This window comes from Terrapene carolina, unplaced genomic scaffold, assembly GCF_002925995.2.
Source record: "Terrapene carolina triunguis isolate 2854851 unplaced genomic scaffold, T_m_triunguis-2.0 Scaffold212, whole genome shotgun sequence".
Lineage (NCBI taxonomy): Eukaryota > Metazoa > Chordata > Testudines > Emydidae > Terrapene > Terrapene triunguis.
In genome coordinates, this window is record NW_020664563.1 from 6,298,153 (window position 1) to 6,324,226 (window position 26,074).

General features: G+C 45.1%; 1 protein-coding gene across 1 annotated transcript; it reads right to left on the reverse strand.

Moving 5' to 3' along the window:
• Positions 1 to 1,321: 1,321 nt before the first annotated feature.
• Positions 1,322 to 23,502, reverse strand: LOC113407564 (alpha N-terminal protein methyltransferase 1B-like). The gene is given in 5 exon segments (XM_026656214.1): positions 1,322 to 1,596; positions 5,494 to 5,544; positions 5,547 to 5,742; positions 17,903 to 18,078; positions 23,349 to 23,502. Coding segments are annotated over 5 exon segments (852 nt in total).
• Positions 23,503 to 26,074: the final 2,572 nt, after the last annotated feature.

The window sequence follows — 26,074 nt, forward strand, 5'->3', positions numbered from 1 at the left end:
GACAAAGTGATCCACGGGAGAGGGACTGGACTGTGGCTTAGACTCAACCAGGAGGGTAGAGGCTTCCCCCACTCTCTGCAGAGGGAGAATAATTGGACACTACCAAGAGAGCTGCAAAGTGCTTAGTTCACTGACTGGGAACCCCCACTGGGGAGAAAGTGGGCTGTGCCTACATGCCAAACCAGACAGAGAGCAGGGAGGTAGGAAGCATCCCAAGGGAGACTAGTCAAGTGCAGCAGGAAGAGGTGACCAACATGTTCCACACCTCTCCCCCATGGGCCCTGGGCTGGGACCTGATGGAGATGGTGGGCTGGGTCCCCCTACATACCATACCAACCCAGTACATGTGGGTGAACTTTGGGGGCACCGAGAAATTGACAGGCCACGACCTGCCTACTAGGCCTGCCGGCCTCTCAGTGAAACCCGCAACAGTGGGAAAGAAAGGACCTCATGGTTGTATGTAACCCAAGCAGTTTCTGCTGTGAATGTAGCTTTTGGTTTTAGAACAAAAGTTTTCCACAACTTAATACACGTAGAAACCATTTTGCAAAGTTTTCAATGCAAACAGCTTTTTACAATGTAGATCTTTGTCATTGACACTTTCCCCAGAAGTGTTGAGAATCCTAATATAACAGCATCCTTCTAGGACAAGGGAAGAAGGAAGTGAAATTGACTTAAAAGTATGAAATTGACCAGATTAGTTTCACCATCCAAACTGAGTGAAATGCAAAAATAAATAAATAAATAAACAAACAGCATAACTGACAGTAAATAGATTAGACACGCCTGACATTTTCAGTTCCAATAATCTATGGTATTATTAGCCACACAGAAATGAAGTTAAACTGAGATTTTCAGAAGAGAAGTAATGTATATGTCCAACTTGAATCTTCTAAAGGGGCCCTGATTTCCAGGAATTGCTGAGCATCCATCCTCTGAAAAAAACAGGCTTCATTATGGCATCTCAAATGCGGCACCCAAAATCTGAGACTCTCATGTCACTTTGGAAAGCTTTAGCCTAATTATTTTCTCACAGATGAGTTTTATCCCTTTAACAAAATAGAAATCTCACAGAGAGGAGGCCTATTAGGAGAAGATGTGAAGACAAGGCAGCCTGGTTTTGGGAACAGGGTAGTTCCTGGCATGCCCTGGTTCGGGTGCAGTTACTCTCATGATCATTCAGGGGGGCAGAGCCCTGTAGCTGTAGTAGTAGAGCTACGCTAATAGTGGGATTTTAGCAGACATTTTCTCTTCTTCCTCTCATTGCAAGTCCTGAGCATCAGTCATGTTTCAGGGGCTTCATATCCACACACAACCCCTTTCAGGGTAGGCCAGGGTCCTTTTGCATGGCCAACATCCAGACGGGGACACACTGCTCAGGGAAGCCCTCCTGCCTCTCCTGCTGCAGGATGGTGAGTCCACTTTTCTCAACGAGGCTCTGGAGGATGCTCAGATCTCGGATCACGCTGCTGTCCAATGGGTCCATGATACAGCCTTCCCGGGCCACATTGTCCTTGAGAATGACAATGCCATTATCCTTCAAGCCATTTTGACACCGGATAAGAAACTCCAGGAGATCTTTATCCGTCAGGTATCCTACAGGTGAAGAGACAGAAATGGGTTGTGGTTCACCATTCCAGTGCCATCTGATTGGACTCATCTCAGCTGGATCTTGACTTCATCAGCTTATTTATACTCCACTTATTTGAGGCAAAGTAACTAATAGAAGTGTTTCCCAGGATGAGAGCAGGAGACAGACTCATAGGACACCAGGTTTTCTTCCTTATACCATCACTCTTTTGCTGGTATAAGCTGAATCTACACTAGGAAAGTTTGGTATAGCAATGCCACCAAACCTTTTCTAGTGTAGACAAGGCCTTAGCCTCTCAGATGTTGTGGCTTGGGAGCAGGCCGTTGGGTCAACATGTCATTGCAGGTGTTTTTAAAGAGTTAATTGTGCACACGCAAGGGTACACCAAATGCACTGAAATCACCCAACCATCAAGTGTATGAGATGACCTGAAACAGGTCACTTTCCATTCCATAAACATGAATCAATGTGATTAAACCTATTTCATTTTGTTTCATTTAGCAAAACTTCTCATTAAAAGGCTCACAGTCATGCCATGTTCCCATTTAGAATGAAGTGGATCTAGATTCCCTGCCCCATGAGCCACATTGTTCTCCCTACAGCTTTAATTTCTTAACTTTGCTCAGATTTGGGATGGGACATGGTAGCTAGCATGTTAATGTCCCAGGCTTGTGCTTTTGATTTGGCCGTAAGCAGTTAAGGACACCCTTGAATTTGCCATTTTCTTGTTGCACTCAGCTGCCAGTAGGGGCACTTGAAGCTGGACGATCCAAAGAGTTTGACAACCTTACTGCCTCTTTATTTCACACACAGCAGGTATTTGAGAAGCCTGACTCCACGGCTTCTTTTCCTGGCAAGCACGGTTCACTCCACAGCATTTGCAGATAAGATAATAACACCATCACTTGTGTCATAGGTCCAGCTGATAGAGCCATCTATACTTAAGCTAGCGTAAGAGTTTCCATTATAAGATCCTGTTTTCAGTTGCTTCAAACTTTGCCAAACTTAACCATTTGGGTTAAAATAGTCCATGTCATGTGTCTGCCTCATAAAGAATTTTTTTTTTTTTTTAATTTTCTGCAAAAACGGTTCAGCCGTTTCCAAAACCAAGTTTAGGGGGAAATCTGATTCCCCCCCCCCCCCCCCCCATGTTTAAAAACATGTACAAATGTTTAGTTACAAAGCTCTAGTGCCCCCATGCTGTGAACCAGAGTCACAGGGTTTTTCATAGATTCATAGAGATTCCAAAGCCACAAGGGACCATTGTGGTCATCTAGTCTGACCTTCTGTATAACCCAGGCCAGAGACCTTCCCCAAAATAATTCCTAGAGCAGATCCATTAGAAAAACATCCAGTCTTGATGTAAAAATGGTCAGTGATGGAGAATCCACCATGACCCTTGGTAAAGCCACACTGCTGCATTGGTGAGGAATCAAACTCAGATCAACTGGTTGGAAGGCAGCTATGTGCTTGACTATACCACCAATTGAACTGGCCCCTTTAATGGAATTCACACCATAGCATGACCCCCTTTAAGGGAGAGGGCCTCAGTCTTGTGACTAAATAGGTGTGCCCTAGCTAGGGCTGATTAGAGGGCAGGGTAGCACCTGGGGTCAGAAGACATATAAGGAGGCTTGAGAACCAGCGAGGAGAGAGTGACAGGCCAGAAGTAGGGGGTCCTGGGTGGTAGGAACTCCAGAGCCCCAGGGAGTGCTCCTGTGGCCATTGTCCTGTATAAGGAGGGGCAGGGACGAGGGAAAGAACAGAGGCTGAAGGAAGCCAAGGGCCTGCAGAGCAGTAGTGGGGACATTACCTGCCAATCTCTGTGAGTGCTGGGGTGAAGGAAGGCCTAGAGGGCCCTGTGGTTTCAGTCCCATACACAGAGCAAGGAAAGAACCCAGATGGGGTGTAAGCCCTTCCCTAACCCCAGGGTGAGTGGCTGTTGTTTGCATTGTTGCTTTGTTTGAGTCTTTGAACTCCATTAGGGGATGATAGGGACAAGCCCAGGAAATCTCCCCTTAAAGGGAGATTGGGGACTGAGGGAGAAGTGAGTGACAAAAGGCAGTAGAGCCAGAGGTATTTGGAGTTACGATATGGGACTTGCTATATGCCTTTGAGACATGTATAATGATAAATTACTCCATGACGAGGGTGTTCTCAGCCCAAGAGAGTGTTGGAGGAGTGTTGGTAGTAGGGTGACTAGAGAGCAAGTGTGAAAAACTGGGACAGGGGGTGGGAGGTAATAGGCGCCTATATAAGAGAAAGCCCCAAATATTGGGACTGTCCCTATATAACCGGGACATCTGGTCACCCTAGTTGGGAAGGAAACTGAGGCCAGGCATCTGCAGGGCACCTTCCTTCCTTGTGAGGGCGCTTGAGGAGGGCCTAGCCTAATACCTCCAGGAACGTGAAATTTGGCAGCTAAATTCTCTGCGGAGTCCATCTGCACCAAGTCTGCTCCATCTTCAGGCAGCTCCTGTTATAGGAACAGAAGCAGCCACAGCAGGGACCTTTGGACATTCTTTCTCTGCCCTGCTCCGATTGGCTGATCCTCCTGCCTCAGTCTCTTCTCTTAGACTTATAGACCCATAGACTTTAAGGTCAGAAGGGACCATTATGATCATCTAATGATTCTAGTCTGACCTCCTGCACAACGCAGGCCACAGAATCTCACCCACCCACTCCTGTAACAAACCCCTAACCTATGTCTGAGTTATTGAAGTCCTCAAATCGTGGTTTAAAGACCTCAAGGTGCAGAGAATCCTCCAGCAAGTGACCCGTGCCCCACGCTGCAGAGGAAGGTGAAAAACCTCCAGGGCCTCTGCCAATCTGCCCTGGAGGAAAATTCCTTCCCGACCCCAAATATGGCGATCAGTTAAACCCTGAGCATATGGGCAAGACTCACCAGCCAGCACCCAGGAAAGAATTCTCTGTAGCAATTCAGATCCCACCACATCTAACATCCTATCACAGACCATTGGGACTAATTACCTGCTAATAATCAAAGATGAATTAATTGCCAAAATTTGGCTATCCCATCATACCATCCCCTCCATAAACTTATCAAGCTTAGTCTTGAAGCCAGATATGTCTTTTGCCCCCACTACTCCCCTTGGAAGACTGTTCCAGAACTTCACTCCTCTAATGGTTAGAAACCTTCGTCTAATTTCAAGTCTAAACTTCCTAATGTCCAGTTTATATCCATTTGTTCTTGTGTCCACATTGGTACTAAGCTTAAATAATTCCTCTCCCTCCCTGATATTTATCCCTCTGATATATTTATAAAGAGCAATCATATCTCCCCTCAGCCTTCTTTTGGTTAGGCTAAACAAGCCAAGCTCTTCTACTCGGCTTCACTCCAAAACAGACCCTCTTGCCATCTCCTCCCAGTGGGGGCCGCGATCGGCCGAACCTGCCGCGTCAGCAGGTAAATAAAGAGGCCCGGCCCGCTAGGGTGCTTACCCTGTCAAACCGCGTGCCAAACGTTGCCGACCCCTGATCTAATGCATTGTGTTTGTACAGCACCTAGCACAATGGAGCTCCATTTTGCTTGGTCCTTAGGCACTACCATAATAAACATGACGACCAGACTACAATGTGCCATACCCACAGTGACTGAGCATGCTCCTTTCCAGGGCTGCTGGTGTGCAGCAGTATTTTCCTGCAGTTGCTCCTCCTGGCAGCTGGGGACTGCAATGGTGCACTAGAACTGAAAACAAGGAAACTGTATTTCCTGTGTTCTCAATGCCCCACCTCTGCCAGTGCCCATGCCCTGGCAACCTTAATTCAGGCATTTCCTAACTTTTGAGTACCTGACTCTGCAACCTCAACATTCTTTGAACATGTATTTTAATGCAATATATATATGGTTCATTATATATATAAATTCATGGTGAGCTAACCTGAAACCCACTGTATCCAGATGACATCATATTTTTGGGGGGCTGGAGTGATTCCTGGAGGCTGTAGCAATAGTACATCTTTACTCTGTCCTTCCTGCCCTGTAAATAGTTCTGGGCCTCAGCCAGGAAATTCTCCATCATATCCACCAATTCCACACTCTTGAAAACTGGCAAGAGGACATGCTTAGTGACCCGTCCAATCCCAGAACCACAGTCGAGGGCACACTCAGTGCCAGCTTTCCCAGGGCCCTGCGGAGTACAAGAAAATCATTTAAAAGCCAGGAATAGCACCACCAGGAGGATCGCTGGATCACGCCATTAGTCCATCAAATCCACTTTCTTGTCTCCATCACAATTGTATACTTGACACTGAAAAGGAAACGCCTCATTGTGCACATAGTCAGTTTTGCAGTGCTGTACAGAATTTGATGGTAGTGTCAGCACAGATGGAAATTCTCCCCTGTCCCCTGCTGCAATCAGCTTACAGTCTAATGCATGAGCTCTGACTAAGCTTAACATGCAAACCTAGAAATATCATTACCAGACAGAAAATTATCCAGATGATTAACTCTGTGATCCCCAGTGGCAGGGAGTTTCACAGGTGGCCTGCATTTACTGGTCATTAACTTCATGGCATGCCTTTTTGGTTTTGGTCAGTGGGACAGGGTCTTGTACTAAACTCTTAACTTTGAATGGCTCTATCAAGTTCTCCTGTGGGGGCTTGTCTTCATTATAGCACTTTATCATGTTCAGGCATGATTGGGAAGAATCAAGTTAGCTGACAAGATTGGCCACAAATGACCATCAACAGGATATTTACAGTGTTGTTGTAGCTGTGTTAGTCCTAGGATATTACAGAAACAAGGTGGATGAGGTAATATCTTTTATTGGACCAACTTCTGCTGGTGAAAGAGACATGCTTTTGAGTCCTGTGTAACTCAAAAACGTGTCTTTTTCACCAAAAGAAGATGGTCCAATAAAATATATTACCTCACCCACCTTGTCCATCAACGGGATAGTAAAATGTTGGAGGGGGACATGTCTCCCTCCAGTCGCTACGCCCCTGCCTTGGGAAAATCACCCAACCTCTCTGGGCTCAGTTTACCCATCTGTAGGTAGCCATATTTGCATACAGCCTAGGAACGCTGGGAGGCCTAATTAAGGAATGTTTAAGTGACAAGTCCCTGACAATAGACTAGAACTTGGGACCACCTAAGTCCCAGACCTGTGCTCATTCCTACAAAGCAGGGAGTCTTTTGCTTGGCACAATGGTGATCATAATGTTTTCACGAGTCCTTAGTCTTCCTAAAACATTCACCCATTTTGTCAAGTCCTTGCAAGTTCAGTTCTCATCTATTCACACCTGCCCATCCACCAAAACTAACCCACCCCACGGTCCTCTGAAGACAGCTAAACCTTAACAGTAGATTTAAGCATACATTTAATCTCTGCAAAACACACTGTGCTTAAACAAATGCAATACAGGCATGGTTGAGTTCTGATCACCCAAAGGATTGAATCATGTGGGGAAAATGTATCTCCCCACCCCCGATACATAGAATTCAAAAATGGACAAATTGATTTTGCTGAACATTTTTTAAAAAACATCATCTCTGTACAGAGATTGGACATGATCAATCTCAGCACCAAAGGTGTGTGTATGAGAAAGTAACAATGATCTGCTGAAAAAGGATTTTTCTAATAGATGTATTTCTCGCTTAATTATAGCAGCAGCTTCTATTCTAGCTCTTAAGAACCCGCTGTTTTGCTGTAAAACGGGAATTTTAGCAGTGTGCAGGCATTAACTGTGAGACTGGAACTCCTCCAAGCTAATTTATCTTTAAAGAAAACACATTGGAGACAAATGTAAACACCTTCTCCCCTCTCCTATGTAACTCAGTGTTGAAATGAAAGCTAAGGGCCAAGGTCATCCCTGCTGTAACTCCATACCTTTCAAAAAAGATACATCAAGGAAGGATTTGGCTCTATCAGCTTATTAAACAACCTCCTCCAACAAGACTAAGAATAAATCATGTCAGAGGCTTGTATATCATCACTTCTTGGGCCCCCTTTCAATGATTAATTCAGCAGATTATTAAGGTCAAAGGACAGTCCCAAGGACGACATCATGGCTATAAATATACTGGCTGTGCATCTAGTTACATGAGGTAGCTGTAGAATAAACACAGAGGCCTGGAAAGATCTCACCCACAGCCACTCACTCTACTTGTCCTGCTTTGCCCATTTCTGAGGATTAATCTGACCTTGCTTGCAAGAGTGTGTCTCGGTCCTGCACAGGGTAAACCCAAAATTTTCCACAGGAAAAATCCCTGTTTTCCAACCAGTTCTATCATAGCTTTTTACTGATGCATTCATCAGACCAGATCTAATATTTAATAGACTCATAGAAGATTAGGGTTGGAAGGGACCTCAGGAGGTCATCTAGTCCAACCCCCTGCTCAAAGCAGGACCAACACCAACTAAATCATCCCAGCCAGGGTTTTGTCAAGCCGGGCCTTAAAAACTTCAAAGGATGGAGATGCCACCACCTCTCTAGGTACCCATTCCAGTGCTTCACCACCCTCCTAGTGAAATAGTGTTTCCTAATATCCAACCTAAACCTCTCCCACTGCAACTTCAGACCACTGTTCCTTGTTCTGTCATCTGCCACCACTGAGAACAGCCTAGCTCCATCCTCTTTGGAACCCCCCTTCAGGTAGTTGAAGTCTGCTATCAAATCCCCCTCTCACTCTTCTCTTCTGCAGACTAAATAAGCCCAGTTCCCTCAGTCTCTCCTCATAATCATGTGCCCCAGCCTCCTAATCATTTTTGTTGCCTTCCGCTGGACTCTCTCCAATTTGTCGACATCCTTTTTGTAGCGGGGGGCCCAAAACTGGATGCCATACTCCAGATGTGGCCTCACCAGTGTCGAATAGAGGGGAATAATTACTTCCCTCGATCTGCTGGCAATGCTCCTACTAATGCAGCCCAATATGCCATTAGCCTTCTTCTATGCTGACTCATATCCAGCTTCTCGTCCACTGTAATCCCCAGGCCCTATTCTGCCAAACTGCCACTTAGCCAGTCGGTCCCCAGCCTGTAAGGACTTGCTAGTAAGTCACATGGAAATTCACATCAGAGAAGTTAGGGTCACAAAACTCCTTCCTTAGGCTGCCTCTTATCCAGGGTTCCTTGTAAGGGGACTGTCTCGTCCTCTGTAAATGTACCTACTAATCTACATACGATTAGATATTGTCCATGCACCTAGTGAACAGCATGTAAATGAACATGACAAATGTTCTTTGGCTAATTAAGAATGTCCTTGGCCTGTGGAGAATGCCTGTCCCATGAACTCTTCACTAGCCAAAGAGCATTCGTTATTATTATTCATTTTTGGCTTTTCAGTGCATTATCAAAAAACAAAACATTCTGATTGAAAATGGCACCACACTGCCTCATGGGAGTTGTAGTTTGGATACCTTATGCTCCCATTCTCTGTTAGGCAGACCTGTCTGGCCAGACTTCATCTCCCATGATGCACCATGGCCAGCAGCCCCCTATGAGGCACCCGGGTCCCTCAGCAAGAGGGGAGAAAGTGGTGTATCATGGAAGATGTAATCTGACCTGGAAGGCCCGCCTACAGGGGAGAATGTGAGCATGAACCACTTGAACTACAGTTCCCATGAGGCATTGCAGTTTTTTTCAAACCATTTTTAATCAAAATATTGAAATATTTTGATTTTCAGCTGAAATCATCTGAATTTCGGGTGCCCTGTATTTTAATGAAAAATCAAAATTTTCCACAGAGAGCAGACCCTTTTTAGCAAAAAAAACTTAATTGAGTTGAAAACCCAATTTTCCACTGTCAAACAGTTTTGCCAGACAGACTTTTGACCAGCCCTGTGTTTGGATGGAAAGCACTCTGCTGGTTGGTTCCCTCATGCCATCTCGGCCCCTAAGCTGCTATCCTGTAGGAGATGTACATATTCAAAAGCTCTGGCAAGTAGCAGAATGAGGGGCTCATGGAGCTCCTTAGAGATATGGCAGTGTAAAACGAGTCTTTCTGGGGCATCTCCCTAGTGGGGCTCTGGACTCTTGCCATGCCCAGTTACCACCATGGGGTTACTCCAGTACAAGTCGTACCCTCTTAGTCCTTGTAGTGGGTCCTGCCCTTGTGGGCCCTGCTTGGTTGATGGGTAGGGGGAAAGCAAAGGTTCAACACAAAACAAGCCCTTTCTGAGATCAGTGAAAAGCAGACAGGGCAGAGGCACCATCTTACTTCAGAGGTGCCTGGATAGCTGCCTTAGTCTTTACCTATCGGGTTTGTCCCTGAAGTTCACTGGACTCCTTGAAGAGCTGGGGGCGTTTTTGGAGTGAAGGTTCTTCCTGCTGTTTCAGGAGCTACTCCAGCCGCCCCCTTCTCAGGGCTTCCCCCTTGCGGACTGCAGCTTCCTCCTTTTAAAGCTTTCCTGCTTACCATGCATGATTGGCAGGGTTACCTTAGCGCACAGAGCTTCCCAAGCTCCTTCTCTGTTAGTGCAGAGTTTATACAGCCCACCACAGGCAGCCACGGCAGAGGCTTATGGCATCACTGCTCAAGGCCTTGGAGGAGTGGAAAGGAATGCAGAGAAGGGCAGTGGCAGAGAAGGCATTAGAACACAGGAACTTTTCCATTACTGCTTCCTGTCTCAGGGGGGAAGCTGCAGGTGAGGAGAGAGGAACTAGAGTTGGTTAAAAAAAAAAAAAGAAAAAAGTTATTTTTCCACAAAAAAATCATAAAGTTTGTGTTTTTTTTCCAAAATTTGCAATGCAAATTTGTTGACAAACACAAAATTAAAAAGGGAAAATAATTCACTAATCAAAAAAAATTTTGATAAAAATTTTCAGTGTTCAGACACCAAAAACTTTACTGAGAATTGAAAACTTTTACCGCAAAATACTCAATTTCCATTTTGTCATCTAACAACTGGAAAACTTCAACCCAAATGAAAATTTTCCACACCAAAAAAAAATCATTTTGGTCAAAAAGCCATTGTTGGTCAAAAAACATTCTGATGACAAGACTTCAATCAGCTCTAGGAGTAACAGGATGCAGACAGAAGGCAGAGGATTGGGGCATGAGAGTATTTGGGTTTGGATTCACTATACACCGAATACTAGGCCAAACTATTTGGCATTCATTGGATAATAAAATAATGACCATGCCCTATCCTTCAGCGTTCAGATCCAACAAATGAGCCAATAACATCATGTAGTGGTTAGTGGCCAGCCCTCCCCATCAATCTCAAAGGGAGGCCACACTCCCTCATTATGTTGTACCTATAAATGCAATGCTCAATAGGGGAAGTAGCAGTCTCAGGGCTCTGGCCCTGGCGCAGGGCAGAGAAGTAAGCAAACGCAGGTCATCCAGCCTAAGGTGGGTAGGTGGTCATCCGAAGGGTGAGGCAGCTGCAAGGGGACCCGGGCCCACCCTACTCCACCGGGTCCCAGCCCAGGGCCCTGACAGTGGCAGAGGGCTCTGCCAGTGGGTCAGCAGGGATTCCATTGTAACACACTGACCTAGACTCTGACAACACAACTGGACTAATGTCTAGTGTTCCTGAGCTACTGATAGTCCTCCAATGCCTTCCCAAAATTCCCCTTGTATGCCCAGATAGGACATACAAGTTCACCTCCATACTGGAAAAGAGTTCATAGTGGGACTCAGCTTAGTGCAGCAGAAAGAACCATGGGATGTGTCCCCAGAAGTCCTAGCAACAGTCCTACTTAGTGCAATACCGGTGTGGATACAGCAGCTTGAGTGTTATTTTGCAGTGTGGCCACTCTCACTCCAGCTAGACTAACTTGAGAGGAGTCACTTGAATGTAGATAACACAAGTTAACTCTGCAGTGAAGACCACCCCACAGAAAGCCAGTGAACATAAGTGTATGTGACTATGGGTATGTCTACACTTACCATGGATCGATGCTGTGGCAATCGATCCACTGGGGGTCAATTTAGCAGGTCTAATGAAGACCCGCTAAATCGACCACTGATCGCTCTCCTGTCAACTCTGGTATTCTACCGGAACAAGAAGTGTAAGGTAAGTCAACAGGAGACCTGTCAACCCAGCGCAATATAGACACCGCAATAAGTCAACCTAAGTTACATTGACTCCAGCTACGTTATTCACGTAGCTGGAGTTGCGTAATTTAGGTCCACTTAACCCTGTAGTGTAGACCTGCCCTTAGATTCAACTTGCAGGGATCTGAAAAGAATATAAACCTCAGGACTACAATCAACTAAACAGAGGGGATCATATAAACTACATCAGAACTAGCAAACCCTGCAAGATTCCATCTCATTGGATCTTGGGCATTCAGGGTATCTCTGCATCATGTTCTGTGAGTACAGTATGCCAGACAGACCTGGCTAAAAACAGAAACAAAAACTCTATCTCTAGGTATTTTGTATCTGTCATCATACCTGATGCACAGAATATGATTTCTCTCTTTGATCTAGCTAGAGTAGCACTGTACCAACTAGTTTCTTGAGTATGTACCCAGGGCCCTGGGTGGGGATAGTCCATGCAGCTGACCATGCTGCTATGGCTTCATTGCTATTGTTACTTGAGCTATCTAGATCCATCTCTAGTTGTGCTGCAGTCACATCTCTAACTGCAGTGTCGACATACCCACAGTGAGCCGAAAAACACAAACAGCATATGGAAGCAGGGAGGGTAAGATTCTGAAAAATCTGGTTTGGTTTCAGAATACAACAATTCTGTGACAGAATCAAGACTCCCCGTGAGAAATTCTGCAGATTGTTGAAGCACCAGGAATTTTCACTAGACAAACAATGGGAGTAAGAACATGATATAAATTTACTGCTCAGAAATGTGTGAATCCACATGTTGTCCGGGAAGGGTGACACAGGTTTATGCACTGCTTGAGTTCTACTTAAGTCCTTTCTGGAGGACGTAAGTGATGCAGAAGCCTGAGGTGACCTCTGTGCACATGGGTAAATTTCATTCAGAACAAACGCATTTTGTCAAAGTGTTTAGCCCCTTTAAAAGAAAAAGCAAGTAATGTCAGCACTTTACTTTTTCCAAGCATTGTATGGACTTTGACTAATTTGTTCCCATGACACCCCTGAGAGGTCGAAAGTAAATGCTGTTAGTTTCATGTTACACAGAGACACAGTGCTCCAACTAATCCCTTGACTCCAACAGGTTGCCTAGGGCAGTGGTTTTTGACCTTTTTTCATTTGCGGATCCCTAAAAAATTTTGAATGGAGGTGCGGACCCCTTTGGAAATCTTAGACATAGCCCTGGTCCACACTACGAGTTTAGGTCGAATTTAGTAGCGTTAGATCAATTTAACCCTGCACCCATCAACACGACGAAGCCATTTTTGTCGACTTAAAGGGATCTTAAAATCGGTTTCTGTACTCCTCCCCGACGAGGGGATTAGCACTGAAATCGACATTGCCGGGTCGAATTTGGGGTAGTGTGGACGCAATTCGACGACATTGGCCTCCAGGAGCTATCCCAAAGTGCTCCATTGAGACCGCTCTGGACAGCACTCTCAACTCAGATACACTGGCCAGGTAGACAGGAAAAGCCCCGGGAACTTTTGAATTTCATTTCCTGTTTGGCCAGCGTGGCAAGCTGATCAGCACAAGTGACTATGGAGTCCCAGAATTGCAAAAGAGCTCCAGCATGGAGGTACTGGATGGGAAGTACTGGATCTGATCGCTGTATGGGGAGAAGAATCCTCGCAGCAGGCAAGCACACAGCAGGCAAGCGGAGAATCCCTTCTCCCCAGCAGCCAGGAACTGTTCATCACCCTGGAGCTAATACCCTCCCAACCCTGCCAAAGCGGGCTCCCGGACCATGAAGCCGGAGAAGGCACCTCTGGTGAGTGTACCTTTGTAAATATAATACAGGGTTTAAAAGCAAGCATGTTTAATGTTTAATTTTCCCTGAAGGCTTGGGATGCATTCGTGGCCAGTATAGCTACTGGAAAAGTCTGTTAACGTGTCTGGGGATGGAGTGGAAATCCTCCAGGGACATCTCCATGAAGCTCTCGTGGAGGTACTCTGAAAGGCTTTGCCATGTGGTGGGTGGAGGCCCGTTCATGCTGAGCTGTTCGCGTTTGGCTGAGAGGGATCTTCCCTGATACTAGCCACGCAGTGGGGGCGGGGGGCGGGTGAAGCACATGTGCTATATAATGTGAATCGCTTGATTCAGTGTGAAATAGTCTTCCCTTTGTTCTCTAAAATGTATCTTTTTAAATACTATTCTCCCTTTTTTTCCTCCCGCAGCTGCAAATGTTTCTATGCTCCCCCTATCATCTCCGTCCCAGAGGCTAATGAGCCTAATGTGGGAGCAAACCAACATGCTCAGGCATCTGGTGGAGCTGCAGGAAAGGCAGCAGGAGCACAGACCGCCGCTGCAGCCCCTGTATAACCGCCTGCCCTCCTCCCCAAGTTCCATATCCTCCTCACCCAGACGCCCAAGAACACGGGGGAGGGAGGCTATGGGCACCCAGCCACTCCACCCCAGAGGATTGCCCAAGCAACAGAAGGCTGGCATTCAATAAGTTTTGAACTGTAGTGTGGCATTGTCCTCCCCTCATCCATCACCCCACCCGGTGCTTCCCTCCTCACCCGCCCCTCCCAGGCTACCTTGCGAGTTTTCTCCCTATTTGTGTGATGAATTAATAAAGAATGCATGATTTTGAAACAATAATGACTTTATTGCCTCTGAAAGCGGTGATCGAAGGGGGGAGGTTGGTTGGCTTACAGGGAAGTACAGTCAACCAAGGGGGCGGGTTTTCATCAAGGAGAAACAAACAGAACTATCACCCCGTAATTGGCTGCCAGGCGATTTGCCTCAACCTTCCACCCTGCCATAAACGTCTTCCCCTTACTCTCACAGATATTATGGAGCACACAGCAAGCAGCAATAACAATGTGAATATTGGTTTTGCTGTGGTCTAACCTAGTCAGTAAACTGCGCCAGCGAGCTTTTAAACGTCCAAATGCACATTCTACCACCATTCTGCACTTGCTCAGCCTATAGTTGAACTGCTCCTTACTACTGTCCAGGGTGCCTGTGTATGGCTTCATGAGCCATGGCATTAAGGGGTAGGCTGGGTCCCCAAGGATAACTATAGGCATTTCAACATCCCCAACGGTAATTCAACTGTGAGGGCTGCTCTCATCTTGGTATTCTGGTGCTTCAGGGCAGGGGAAAGCAAGTCACAAAGTTCCATGAAAGTGCCCTTACGCATGCAAAAGTTTTGCAGCCACTGGGAGTCATCCCAGACCTGCAACACTATGTGGTCCCACCAGTCTGTGCTTGTTTCCCGGGCCCAGAATCGGCGTTCCATGGCATGAACCTGCCCCATTACCACCATGATGTCCAAATTGCTAGGCTTTGAGAGAAGTCCGTATCCATGTCCTCATCACTATCGTGATCACGCTGTCATCCCCTCCTCACCTGATTTTGCAGGCTCTGCACATACTGCAGGATAATGCGTGAGGTGTTTACAACGCTCACAACAGCAGCGGTGAGCTGAGCGGGCTCCATGCTTGCTGTGGTATGGCGTCTGCAGGAGAGCAGAAGAGCAGAGTTGCAGCAGAAGCGGTGGATGACGACAGTTAGCATAGCGCACATTTCCTGATGAAGAACACACGTTCCCGGGAGCCCATGACAGACAACCTAGAGAAATTCACTATCAAGACAAGAGTAGGAGAGCAGAGTTGCCGCGGAAGTGGTGGATGACGACGGGATGCCACGAGAATAGATATTTATAAAGAATGACGAGAGAACCTGTGAGGTGGATTCATGGCACCAGGAGAGCAGGAGAGCAGAGTTGCAGCGAAAGCAGTGGTTGGATGATGACGTTAGCAGTCCTACTGCACCGTCTGCTGAAAGCAGTATGGCGCTGGCACGGAAAAAAGGTGCAAAACGATTGTCTGCCATTGCTTTCACAGAGGGAGGGGCAACTGACGACATGTACCCAAAACCACCCGCGACAATGTTTTTGCCCCATCAGGCATTGGGAGCTCAACCCAGAATTCCAATGGGCAGCGGAAACTGTGGGAACTGTAGGATAGCTACCCGCAGTGCAACGCTCCGAAAATCGACGCTAGCCATGGTACTGTGGACGCACACCACCGACTTAATACGCTTAGTAGGACACACACAATCGACTGTATAAAATCGCTTCCTAAAAATCGACTTCTATAAATTCGACCTAATTTCGTAGTGTAGACATACCCATAGTCTTCAGACCCTCAGGGGTCCACGGACCATAGATTGAAAACCACTGGCCTAGGGTGTAGCAAAGGGCAGAATTTGGCCTAGGGAGGTCATATAGCAAGTCACTGGCACAGCTGAAGTTTAAATGCAGGGGTTCTTGGCTCCCAGATCTGTGAGCAGTAAATTGGAGCGCATGGCCTCTCAGACAAAGTATGATGCTACCTTCAGTGCAAAGCAGCAGAGAACTTTAAAGTACAAGGGAGTAAAGTCATTGTTAGTCATCAGATTTTATGCTGATCAGAGATGGAGCAAACCCCCTGCAACACTACCCAGCATGAGAAGACTGAAGTGAAAAATTATTTTGCTGCTTTCGATTGCAATTTTATGACCATTGGTTAGACATTTATTTAATATGAAGTGAGCACATCTAACAATATAAGTGTAGTGTGGTCTAGTGACTTGGCCAGTGGTCTGGGCATCAGGAGACTTGGGTTTGATTCCTGGTTCTGGTACTGATTTCCTCTGTGACCTTGGGCAAATTGCTTCCTCCCATCCTTTGCCTCTTTAGGGTAGGGACTATTATGTGTTTGTACAGGTCCTGACCTCTAGGTGCTAGTATACTACTACTAATAATTAATAATTAATTATTATGATTACTAATACAGATTTACTAGTTCAGGCAATTCTATTGCACTGACATATTCCCCCAGTAGTTTCTATTGGATACAATATTCTTTCTCACTTCCTGCCCTACATTGCTATGTAGTGTTGTTCTGTGTTGTTAAACTACCACCACTTTCCATCCCAATATATTTAAACCTGATAAAGAAACATATTTCTTTATAGAAAGCCTAATTAACTCATGGAACTCATTGCCACGAGATATCACTGAGGCCGAAAGCTTAGCAGGTTGCACAAACATTTAAGACATTAGTATGAATAATGAACACATCCCCAGCGAGGCGCTTTGGAAAATCTCCCTTGACACCCATCTGCATCATTGGGCACCTACATATCTTTAAAAATCTGTCCCTAAGTGACTGAGGTTAGGAAAAAAATTTCTCTATGGGCAGCTTATTCCGTGTTTGCCTAATAGAGGGTGGGATGCGGCACACCCCTATCCCAATCAGGAAACCACTAACGAGCTCCTCTGGGCTCAACCAGTACTAAATAGGTGCACCTGCAGAGCCTGTGCCATGTGTAGGAAATGAGCTTAAAAGGGAGAGTCTGTCACTGGAAAGGGGGGTAACCAGAGAAAGGTGGCTGGGCCTCAGAGGCAGCAATGCTTGCAACAGAGCTGCTAGGAGGAAGATGGCTTGCAAACCTCTGCCACAAGCAAGGGCCCTCCAGACCAGGTACAAGCCCACTACAACAGGGAGGGGTTGGAGATAAGCCCTGACCTAGGGTCTAACTGTACTTAACCTTCATTGACAAGCCAGACCTCTATAGACTCATAGACTTTAAGGTCAGAATGGACCATCATGATCATCTAGTCTGGCCTCCTGCACATTGAAGGCCACAGAACTTCACCCACCCACTCCTGTAACAGACCCCTAACTTCTGGCTGAGTTACGAAGTCCTCAAATCATAGTTTAAAGACCTCAAGTTACAGAGAATCCACCATTTACATTAGTTTAAACCTGCAAGTAGCCTATGCCCCATGCTGGAGAAACTCTTTTGAATGACTCAGACAGCGAGCGCCCCTGTAATTGGAAAGACTTTTAAGAGGGAAGCGTCTCTGAAAAAGCCCTGGCCCTAAAAAGGCCCAGCCTATCACATGGGATATCTCACAACTTCTTCAGAAACATTTAGAAACAGGCTCTGAGAGAGGCAGGGTAGGGGCTAGCTGGAGTATTAGTCTGGTTTGGTATATCATGTCCTACTTCACTGATCAGACTAGGTCTGACCTTGTAGCATTTACACAGGTGAAACTCCCACTGAAGCCAGTGAGAATTTTGCCTATGTATGGCCCCAATCCTACAAATAGAACCACCCCTTAACCTCCGTGGAACTCTGGGGTTCTGTGCAAGTGCTTGGGTCCACCTGCATGGTGTGGTTTGCAGGATCAGGACCTAAGAATTGAAGAAGGACTGGGCACGATGCATGTGAATTATGACACGAGCCCTGCTTCTTGCCGAAGATGGGAGCGGACGACTTACCCCAATAAACTTCCTAAGAAATTCCCTGGAGGATTCAATGTCCGTACTGGACAGCTCAATGTAATCTCCCATCATGCCCTCTTCTGTCGCTGGCACCTCCCGATAGAAATGTTTGGCTCTGGCATAGAACTGCATCTCGCCATTGATCACTTCGCTCGTTAAAGCATAAAGTTTCACTGCAAACAGAAAGTATATTATTTATTTATAATGGGATACTCCATGGTCTGATTGGGTGTCTTATTGGATTGTGTGTGTGTGTGTGTGTGTGTGTGTGTGTGCGTGCACGCGTAAGATCTTTGAATGTGGGAATAAACCAAGAATTTGCAAAATTCTCTTCCTAATTAAAAAGGATGATTAATTCTGGACTGGCTCTGGCAAGGTGCTGAGATCCATCAACTCACATTAAAGTCAATGGGAACTGAGGCCGCTCAGCACCTTCCAAGGTCAGGCCCCTTGTGTAAATACATCCCTACCTTCCCAGATGGCTCCATGTTAACTCAAAATCGTAGATTTCAGACTTGAGAGCAAAGACGCATGCAAATTAGAGCCACAGAAGCTGTTTGCTACACAGCAAAACCGTGGGTTGCATTAACAGTTTTAGACTATGGGTATGTCTACACGGCAATCAAAAGGATGACTGCGCACATATGGACCTACCTGAGCTAGCTTTGATCTAGCTAGCTTGAATAACAATAGCATAGAAGTCCCAGCAGTATGCGCCAGCTGCTCAAGTACATACCCAGGTTGTACAACCCGTGCTGCTGCAGTTTCACTTCTATTGTTATTTGAGCTGCTTCGATCAAAGCTAGCTCTGGTATGGCTACACGTGCTGCAGTCACACCTCTGATTGCAGTGTACAGGTACCCCGAGATGAGGCTAATTGGTTTGTAGAGTCCAAGGCCCAGCACCTTGTGTAGTTGATTATAAGTGTGCAAAGTGTGTGCCAAGCAGGAGTAAAACGGTCCCACCAGTGTGACTGAGTGAAGAATTCTATGACTTTCTGTAATATTTTCTTCCTGCTTGGCACCAGTGGAGTTAATTGCAAGGTCCGGTCCTAAATGACTATATACGGTGCAAGGTGGTAGCGCATCAGTCCCTAAATCTTCATCTGCCACAGATCAAAAAGGAGGAGGGATATGTAATTGATGAGGGTGACACAATAGGTGCCAGAGTTTGGAGTTTCTATTTTCATTGTTTAGTTTTTAAATGTTTGGGCTCTATATTACTATCACATGGTCTGCTGGTGACCAGGAATAGTAGATTCGCAGCTGTCTAAGACATATGAATTCTCAACTTGATATTTGATACTTTTCCCTTTTTCTTTCATTAACTGAGATCTGTCCTAAATGTTCTGGGTTTTTCGTCCTTACCCTTTTTAAGTATTTGTAGGCACTTACAATCTAAGTAAAAGACAACCGATAGATACAGACAGACAGATAGGAAGTATAAGGAAACAATGAGACAACATTGGTCAGCATGCGAGACAGTGGTCTCTACCTAAGTGTTGTCAAGTTGTTGGTTTTTTGTAGGCATCAATGCAAAGGAGAGTTTTGAGGCGGGCTTTGAAAGCGGATAATGTAGCTTTTCCTTGCATGAAAAAGAGCTGTTCCCAAACATTCCTGTGAATGAAGACCCAATCACATGACTGCCTGTGAATAGCAAGTAACAAGGAGGTAGGGATGAAGCTAATGCTGGTGTGGATTTGCAACAAGTACTCGTGAGCAGTGCAGTATGTGGCCAGTCTTACCATAGGTCGTGCATCTCCAATACACGTGCAGCACTGGAAGTGAGCAAGTGCCAAATGTCCGTCTGTTTAGGTACCTTCAGCCACAATGTAAACACAGACCTCCCTGTAGACTAAATAAATAAAATGATAGGAAAGGAATGCAGTATATGTAGCTTGCAACTCTTATGATTTTGTCTTCGGTGTACTGCACTTTTACATTTCTAAGGAGTCATTGACTGTAATTATTGCCTGGTCTCTGAACAGGCGAGTGAGACTGCACTGTGGAAACCAGAGTAGGCCACAATTCATGAATGAGCATGGACTGTATTTACTGAAGGCAAGGAGCTCAGTGGGGAATAAGTGTGTGCTTGCCCATCCTGAGCACCAGAATGACATCCTGGAGGCAAATGAGGGAGGGGCAAAGGAAGTAAAATAGAGAATAATTACCACCAAAGACCACTAGGAGCAAAATAGTGCTATTGGATTACGTATACGCAGCATGCCAGGGATATCCTTTATCCAACAAAAGCAGCATTACCAGCCCCTCTTGTCATCACCTGCTTAAGCCGACTGCTGAGCGGATACTATTAAAGCTTTAATCCATTACACATTTATGTTATGCCTGAGAAATTTATACCACAGGTGAGTGCTGAGCCCAGCAAGGGTCAAACCCGGGTTTGACACACAACACTGGTTATTTTCCATACTCCAAAGAAACATTTCACTAAAGGAAGAAAAAACAAGGGAGCAGCAGCTGATCCCCTGCAAATCTTGACCATGGTGATTGTCAGACCCTGGGAAATAGAAGGATCCACTGGCTGTTATCCTTTCCTCCAGGGACTGTTGCCCTTCTACCCATGTATCCCCTTTCTCTGTATACTGCAGCCACTGTTGATGAGGCTAGTGGAACTGAGGCCCGGGATGCTGGCTTTACAAGATCTCACTTAAGAGAGTCCATTGATGATTTCTAGAACAATTTTATTGGGCTTGTCAAGAGATGGAGTTTCACATTCTCCTGATGGATGGAAAGGAGAGGAATGAACGTGCAGCTTGTGCTTCAGGGCTGGGGTTTGTGTGAAAGGGGCAGCACATATTACTGTTATTCAGAGCAGTAACACTCAAAGTGTGACCCCAATGAAAGGGATCACATGGGAGTGACATGCTGCTCAGGATCTTAGATCTTTGGAGTCTGGCCCTGAATTTCTCATGGACCCTTAGCTACACACCACCTTCTGGCTTCCCCTCTCCACTGGCACCACCTCCCAGAGGGGCGCAGTTCATGTTTTTGCCCACTCATCAAGCCAACCAGGAGTTGTGTCAGATACATTCACATCGTGACTCCCATTGCAGCTAAACATGAGAGAGACCAAATCTGGCAATGCCCACTGAGACCACAATAGAAGACGCAGACATAGATCTCAACATAAACTTCTCAGCCAAAGATGGCACTAAAAATTGTCCGTTTCAATGTGGAGGGGTTCTCTGCGAAGAAGACTGACATGCTATCTGGCATGAAAAGAGATGTTGTGTGCTTGCAGCTGACAGACGGCAAGGCAACAGCACCAAACACTCCTGGCATGCATATAGCTGTGAACATCAAAAGCAACATTTATGGTGGCACAATACTTTTACATGACAAAAGACTGGTGGAAAAACACTGCTGTGAAGCACCACGGTACAACAACACTTATCAGGGCAGCAATTTCTGTTTACAAACCACCACGTGAACAGTTTGCATGGCCAACTGACCTTCCACTGCTGTAAAATCATGTCTTGTCACAGGCGATTTCAACAGTCACAAAACCATCTGGGGATTCCCCAACAAAGGGGAAGAAGTTGAGAAGGGGGCAGCAACTAACAAGTTGACCTTGCTCTACGACTTCAAGGACAAATGTGCCTTCCAAAGCACTGGATGGAACAAGGGGTACTATCCCAATCTAGCTTTTGAGACCTCTGAAAATGCCGGCAACTTCAGAAGGGAGGTTATGGCAATAATAGACCAGCGCAAGTGACATTAGAGGCTGCAGTGCAACCCAGGAAAACAAAGCACCTGCCAAGATTCTACTTCAGAAAAGCTTCCTGGGAAGGCTTCACCTTTGAACTGAGCACTATGTTCACTGTGGCGAACTTGTCTCTCTGGTGTGAAAGAGTGCCCAAAAGTACATCCCTAGGGGATGTTGGACATTACGTACACCCGGGCTTTCAGAACAGGCAAGCCGACAATATAAGAGAGATTCAGAATTTTTTGACCTGGATCCATTCAGTGAAGAAACCAGTGAGCTTATGAGAGAGATTGGAAATGAGCAGCACAACCGCTGAAGGGAGCTGATTGAAACAATAGCAAAAAAAAGAATGGGCCAACCAAGCTGCACACCAACTCATCCCAACTGACAAACCAACCCACAAAGCAAAGTATAAAGCTAAACAAATCAAGCAGGAACTTTGCTAACTCCTCAGACAACAAAGTCCACAATGAGCAGCTCAACACAGAGGAGTTGTCCACAGCCATGAAAACCCTGAAAAGTGGAAAGGCAGCTAGTCTCGATGGTATAGCTAATGAATCATTGCTACACTTTGGGACAAGAGCACAGAATGACTAGGGTGAAGAGAATTTATCTTCTATGGGACACTTCAGATGGTTGCAGATTTTGTTTGTCTTTTTAGCAGCTCTATAGAAATAGTGCAAAACACAACTGCTTCCACTCTATAAGAGACCTATAAATGCCTTGATCTCTAACAGAATTCCCACTGGTGTCAAAGGCAGGTGCACATGTTCAGTGAAGGTGATCTGTTGCCTGTGAATGTGGAGGAAACCCTCAAGAACGAATGCCCTGCCGATAAGATAAACAAGATGTCACCTAAAAGGCTCTTTCCCTCGCTAACTGATGTGATTCTAACATTCAGTGTAGCTTGCAGTATGCAGCTGACAAAGTGACCATCTTAAAATAATACAGCCCTAAGTCAAAACCAGGCTTCTTTTTGATTGTCATCAGGACAATTGTGGCTTTTGGGAATTGAAGTAGGACATCCTAAAACTTACATATTCGGGGCCAGACATTTCAGTAGAGCTCAGATCCTATTTCAGCACTATTTCCTAAAAAAGTGGCTCAGCACTTGGCATTCAGCAGCTCCTGTTGAAAATCTGGCCATAAATTAACCCTTCCTTCCAGAAGTACTTTGAAACCAAATAAATAATTGGATTGGGTGAATTGTGGGAGAGCATTGTTTCGCAAGCACCTTTCCACCCTGCAAAGCAAGACTTGGATCAAAGATATGGACATCTGGAAAGATAACAAATATGGACATTTGACAGCCAGAAAGCAAAGCATGTCTGCTCCAGTTTCTCTCTCTCTCTCTCTCTCTCTCTCTCTTTCACACTCACACACAATGCAGCTTTTCATCCTTAAACTCCCAACACATTTTTTATTTTAACTGTGACTGGGGAAAAAATAGCATTAACCGCATCTGCAAGCAAAGTAGATCTCATCTGCCAATTCACCTATTTCTGTGATGCTTACCATTGTGGCACCAAGATACAATAAACTGTGATGCCAGATCAGTGGTAGCTGAAGGATAGAACAGACTGGCTTGTATAGCACCTTATCGTCTGTGCTAGGGTTTCGCAGAGCTATTTATCGTTATTATCAATTTATTTGTATTCTGGCAGCTCGCACAATGCATTAGGCACTGTCCACAGACAGACACACACAGATAACTCACTGAGGGGAAGCCGCTCCAGCAGGTAGAGGTAACTCTGAAAGAAATCTGTTCGTATGGCCTTGTGCAGGATAAAAGACATGCTGTGTCGACAGAGCTCCTCGTCCGTCTTGCGCCAGCGTGACTTAAAAGCTAAATGGGCTCCCTTACCATCCATGGTGATGATGGTTTATGGGATGGGGAGAGGGAATTGCTTGGATTGTGCTCTGAGTGGGACCTGTGCTTTCCAAGAGGCTGAGAGTGTGATTTAAACCGGGGCAGTCCTCTGTCATTCTATATTGGAGGGAGGGGGAGTGTCTGGGAATGGAGCGAGGAGAAGTGCTGGCTCTTAGCACTTGCTCAGAATAATCTCTCCAGTGTCACACTCCTAAACTAGCAGCTGCTGGAAAGTGCTAAAAACCCAAACGGGATATTGCTTAGCCAGGGTAAAAGTATATGTGCTCCCAGAGGGATCGCTCTAATTTGATTAGTTTTTAAAATCTCTTTAGCTTCTACTTCAAAGGACCATGGCTGTTGTGCAGTGGCTCCCTCTCCCTCTTTGGCATATCGGAGGGTAATTTTTGTTTTTCAGGCGCCGGGTCACCTCCAAGCCACGTTTGCTATTCATTCCCCTGAGAAGCCAGGTCTTCCTGGCAAGGCACAAAGTGGGTAGAGTGCAGCTGCCTCTGGAGAGGCAGTATGGTCTAGTGGACTGCGTCGTGGGCTGGCATTAAAGAAATATGGGTTCTAATCCCAGTTCTACCACTATGTGACCTTGGGCCAGTCACTTTCTGTGCCTCCGTTTTCCATCTTGTCTATTTAGACTGCAAGCTCTTCAGGGCAAGGGCTTTCTCTAACTATGTGTATGTACAGCACCTTGTACAATGGGGCCCTGATCTGAGTTGGAGCCTCTAGGCTCCACTATAATATAATTAATACATCTTCTCAGCTACACTAGGGTAAATCAGGAGTAGTTAAACTGGTGTAAAATCAGTGCAAGTAAGAAGAGAATCAGGCCCTTGCTACAGTGCCCAAGTTAATTAAAAAATAAATGAATGGCGTTAACACCAAGTGAAGGGTGAGAATTTTAAATACACAAAAATGAAGGCAGTTGTCCAGCCAGTTTCCTTTAGGAGCCCGTGATGCTGCAGGGCCCACATGATTTCTGCCCCTTTGCACACCTGCATTACAGGCCTTGTTCTGCCCCTTTGACATCAAAGGAAAGTTTTGTCACTGAGTTCAGGATTAAGCCCAACAACTGGGGTTTCCATTTCATGACCATTATATGCACGCGATTAACTCAAATTAATTATTATCAAGAAAATTAATCATGATTAATCACACTGTTAAACAATAGAATACCAATTGAAATTTATTAAATATTTTTGGATGTTTTTCTACATTTTCAAATATATCAATTTCTATTACAACACAGAATACAAAGTGTACAGTACTCACTTTATATTATTTTTTGTTACAAATATTTGCACTGTAAAAATTATAAAAGAAATTGTATTTTTCAGTTCACCTCATACAAGTACAGTAGTGCAATCTCTTTATCATGAAAGTGCAACTTACAAATGTAGGTTTTTTTGTTACATAACTGCATTAAAAAACAAAACAATGTAAAACTTTAGAGCCTACAAGTTCACTCAGTCCTACTTCTTCTTCAGCTGATTCCTAAGAGAAACAAGTTTGTTTACATTTAGGAGAGTTAATGGTGCCCACTTCTTAATTACAATGTCACCTGAAAGTGAGAACAGGCGTTTGCATGGCACTGTTGTAGCTGGCATCGCAAGATATTTATGTGCCAGATGCGCTAAAGATTCTTATGTCTCTTCATGCTTCAGTCATTGTTCCAGAGGAGATGCTTCCATGCTGATGATGCTCGTTAAAAAAATAACGCATTAATTGAATTTGTGACTGAACTACTTGGGGGAGAATTGTGTCTTCTGCTCGGTTTTATCTGCATTCTGCCATATATTCCATGTTATAGCAGTCTCGGATGATGACCCAGCACGTGTTCGTTTTAAGAACACTTTCACTACAAATTTGACATAATGCAAAGAAAGTACCAATGTGAAATTTCTAAAGATAGCCACAGCATTCGACCCAAGGTTTAAGAACCTGAAGTGTCTTCCAAAATCTGATGAGGGACAAGGTATGGAGCATGCTTTCAGATGTCTTTAAAGAGCAACACTCCAATGCGGAAACTACAGAACCCAAATCATCAAAAAAGAAAATCAACCTTCTGCTGGTGGCCTCTTATTCGGATGATGAAAATGAACATGCGTCGGTCCGCACTGCTTTGGATCCTTATTGAGCAGAACACGTCATCAGCATGGATGCATGTCCTCTGGAATGGTGGTTGAAGCATCAAGGGACATATGAATCTTTAGCGCATCTGGCACGTAAATATCTTGCGATGCAAGACATTGTTTTATTTTTCAATGCAGTTTTTTTTTTACATAAGTCTATATTTTTAAGTTCAACTTTCATGATAGAGATTGCTCTACAGTACTTATATTAGGGGAATTGAAAAATACTATTTCTTTTGGTTTTTTTACAGTGCAAATATTTGTAATCAAAAATAAATATAAAGTGAGCACGGTACACTTTGTATTCTGTGTTGTAATTGAAATCAATATATTTGAAAATGTAGAAAACACCCACAAATATTTAAATAAATGGTATTCTATTATGGTTTAACAGCACAATTAATCGCACAATTAATTTTTTTAATCGCTTGA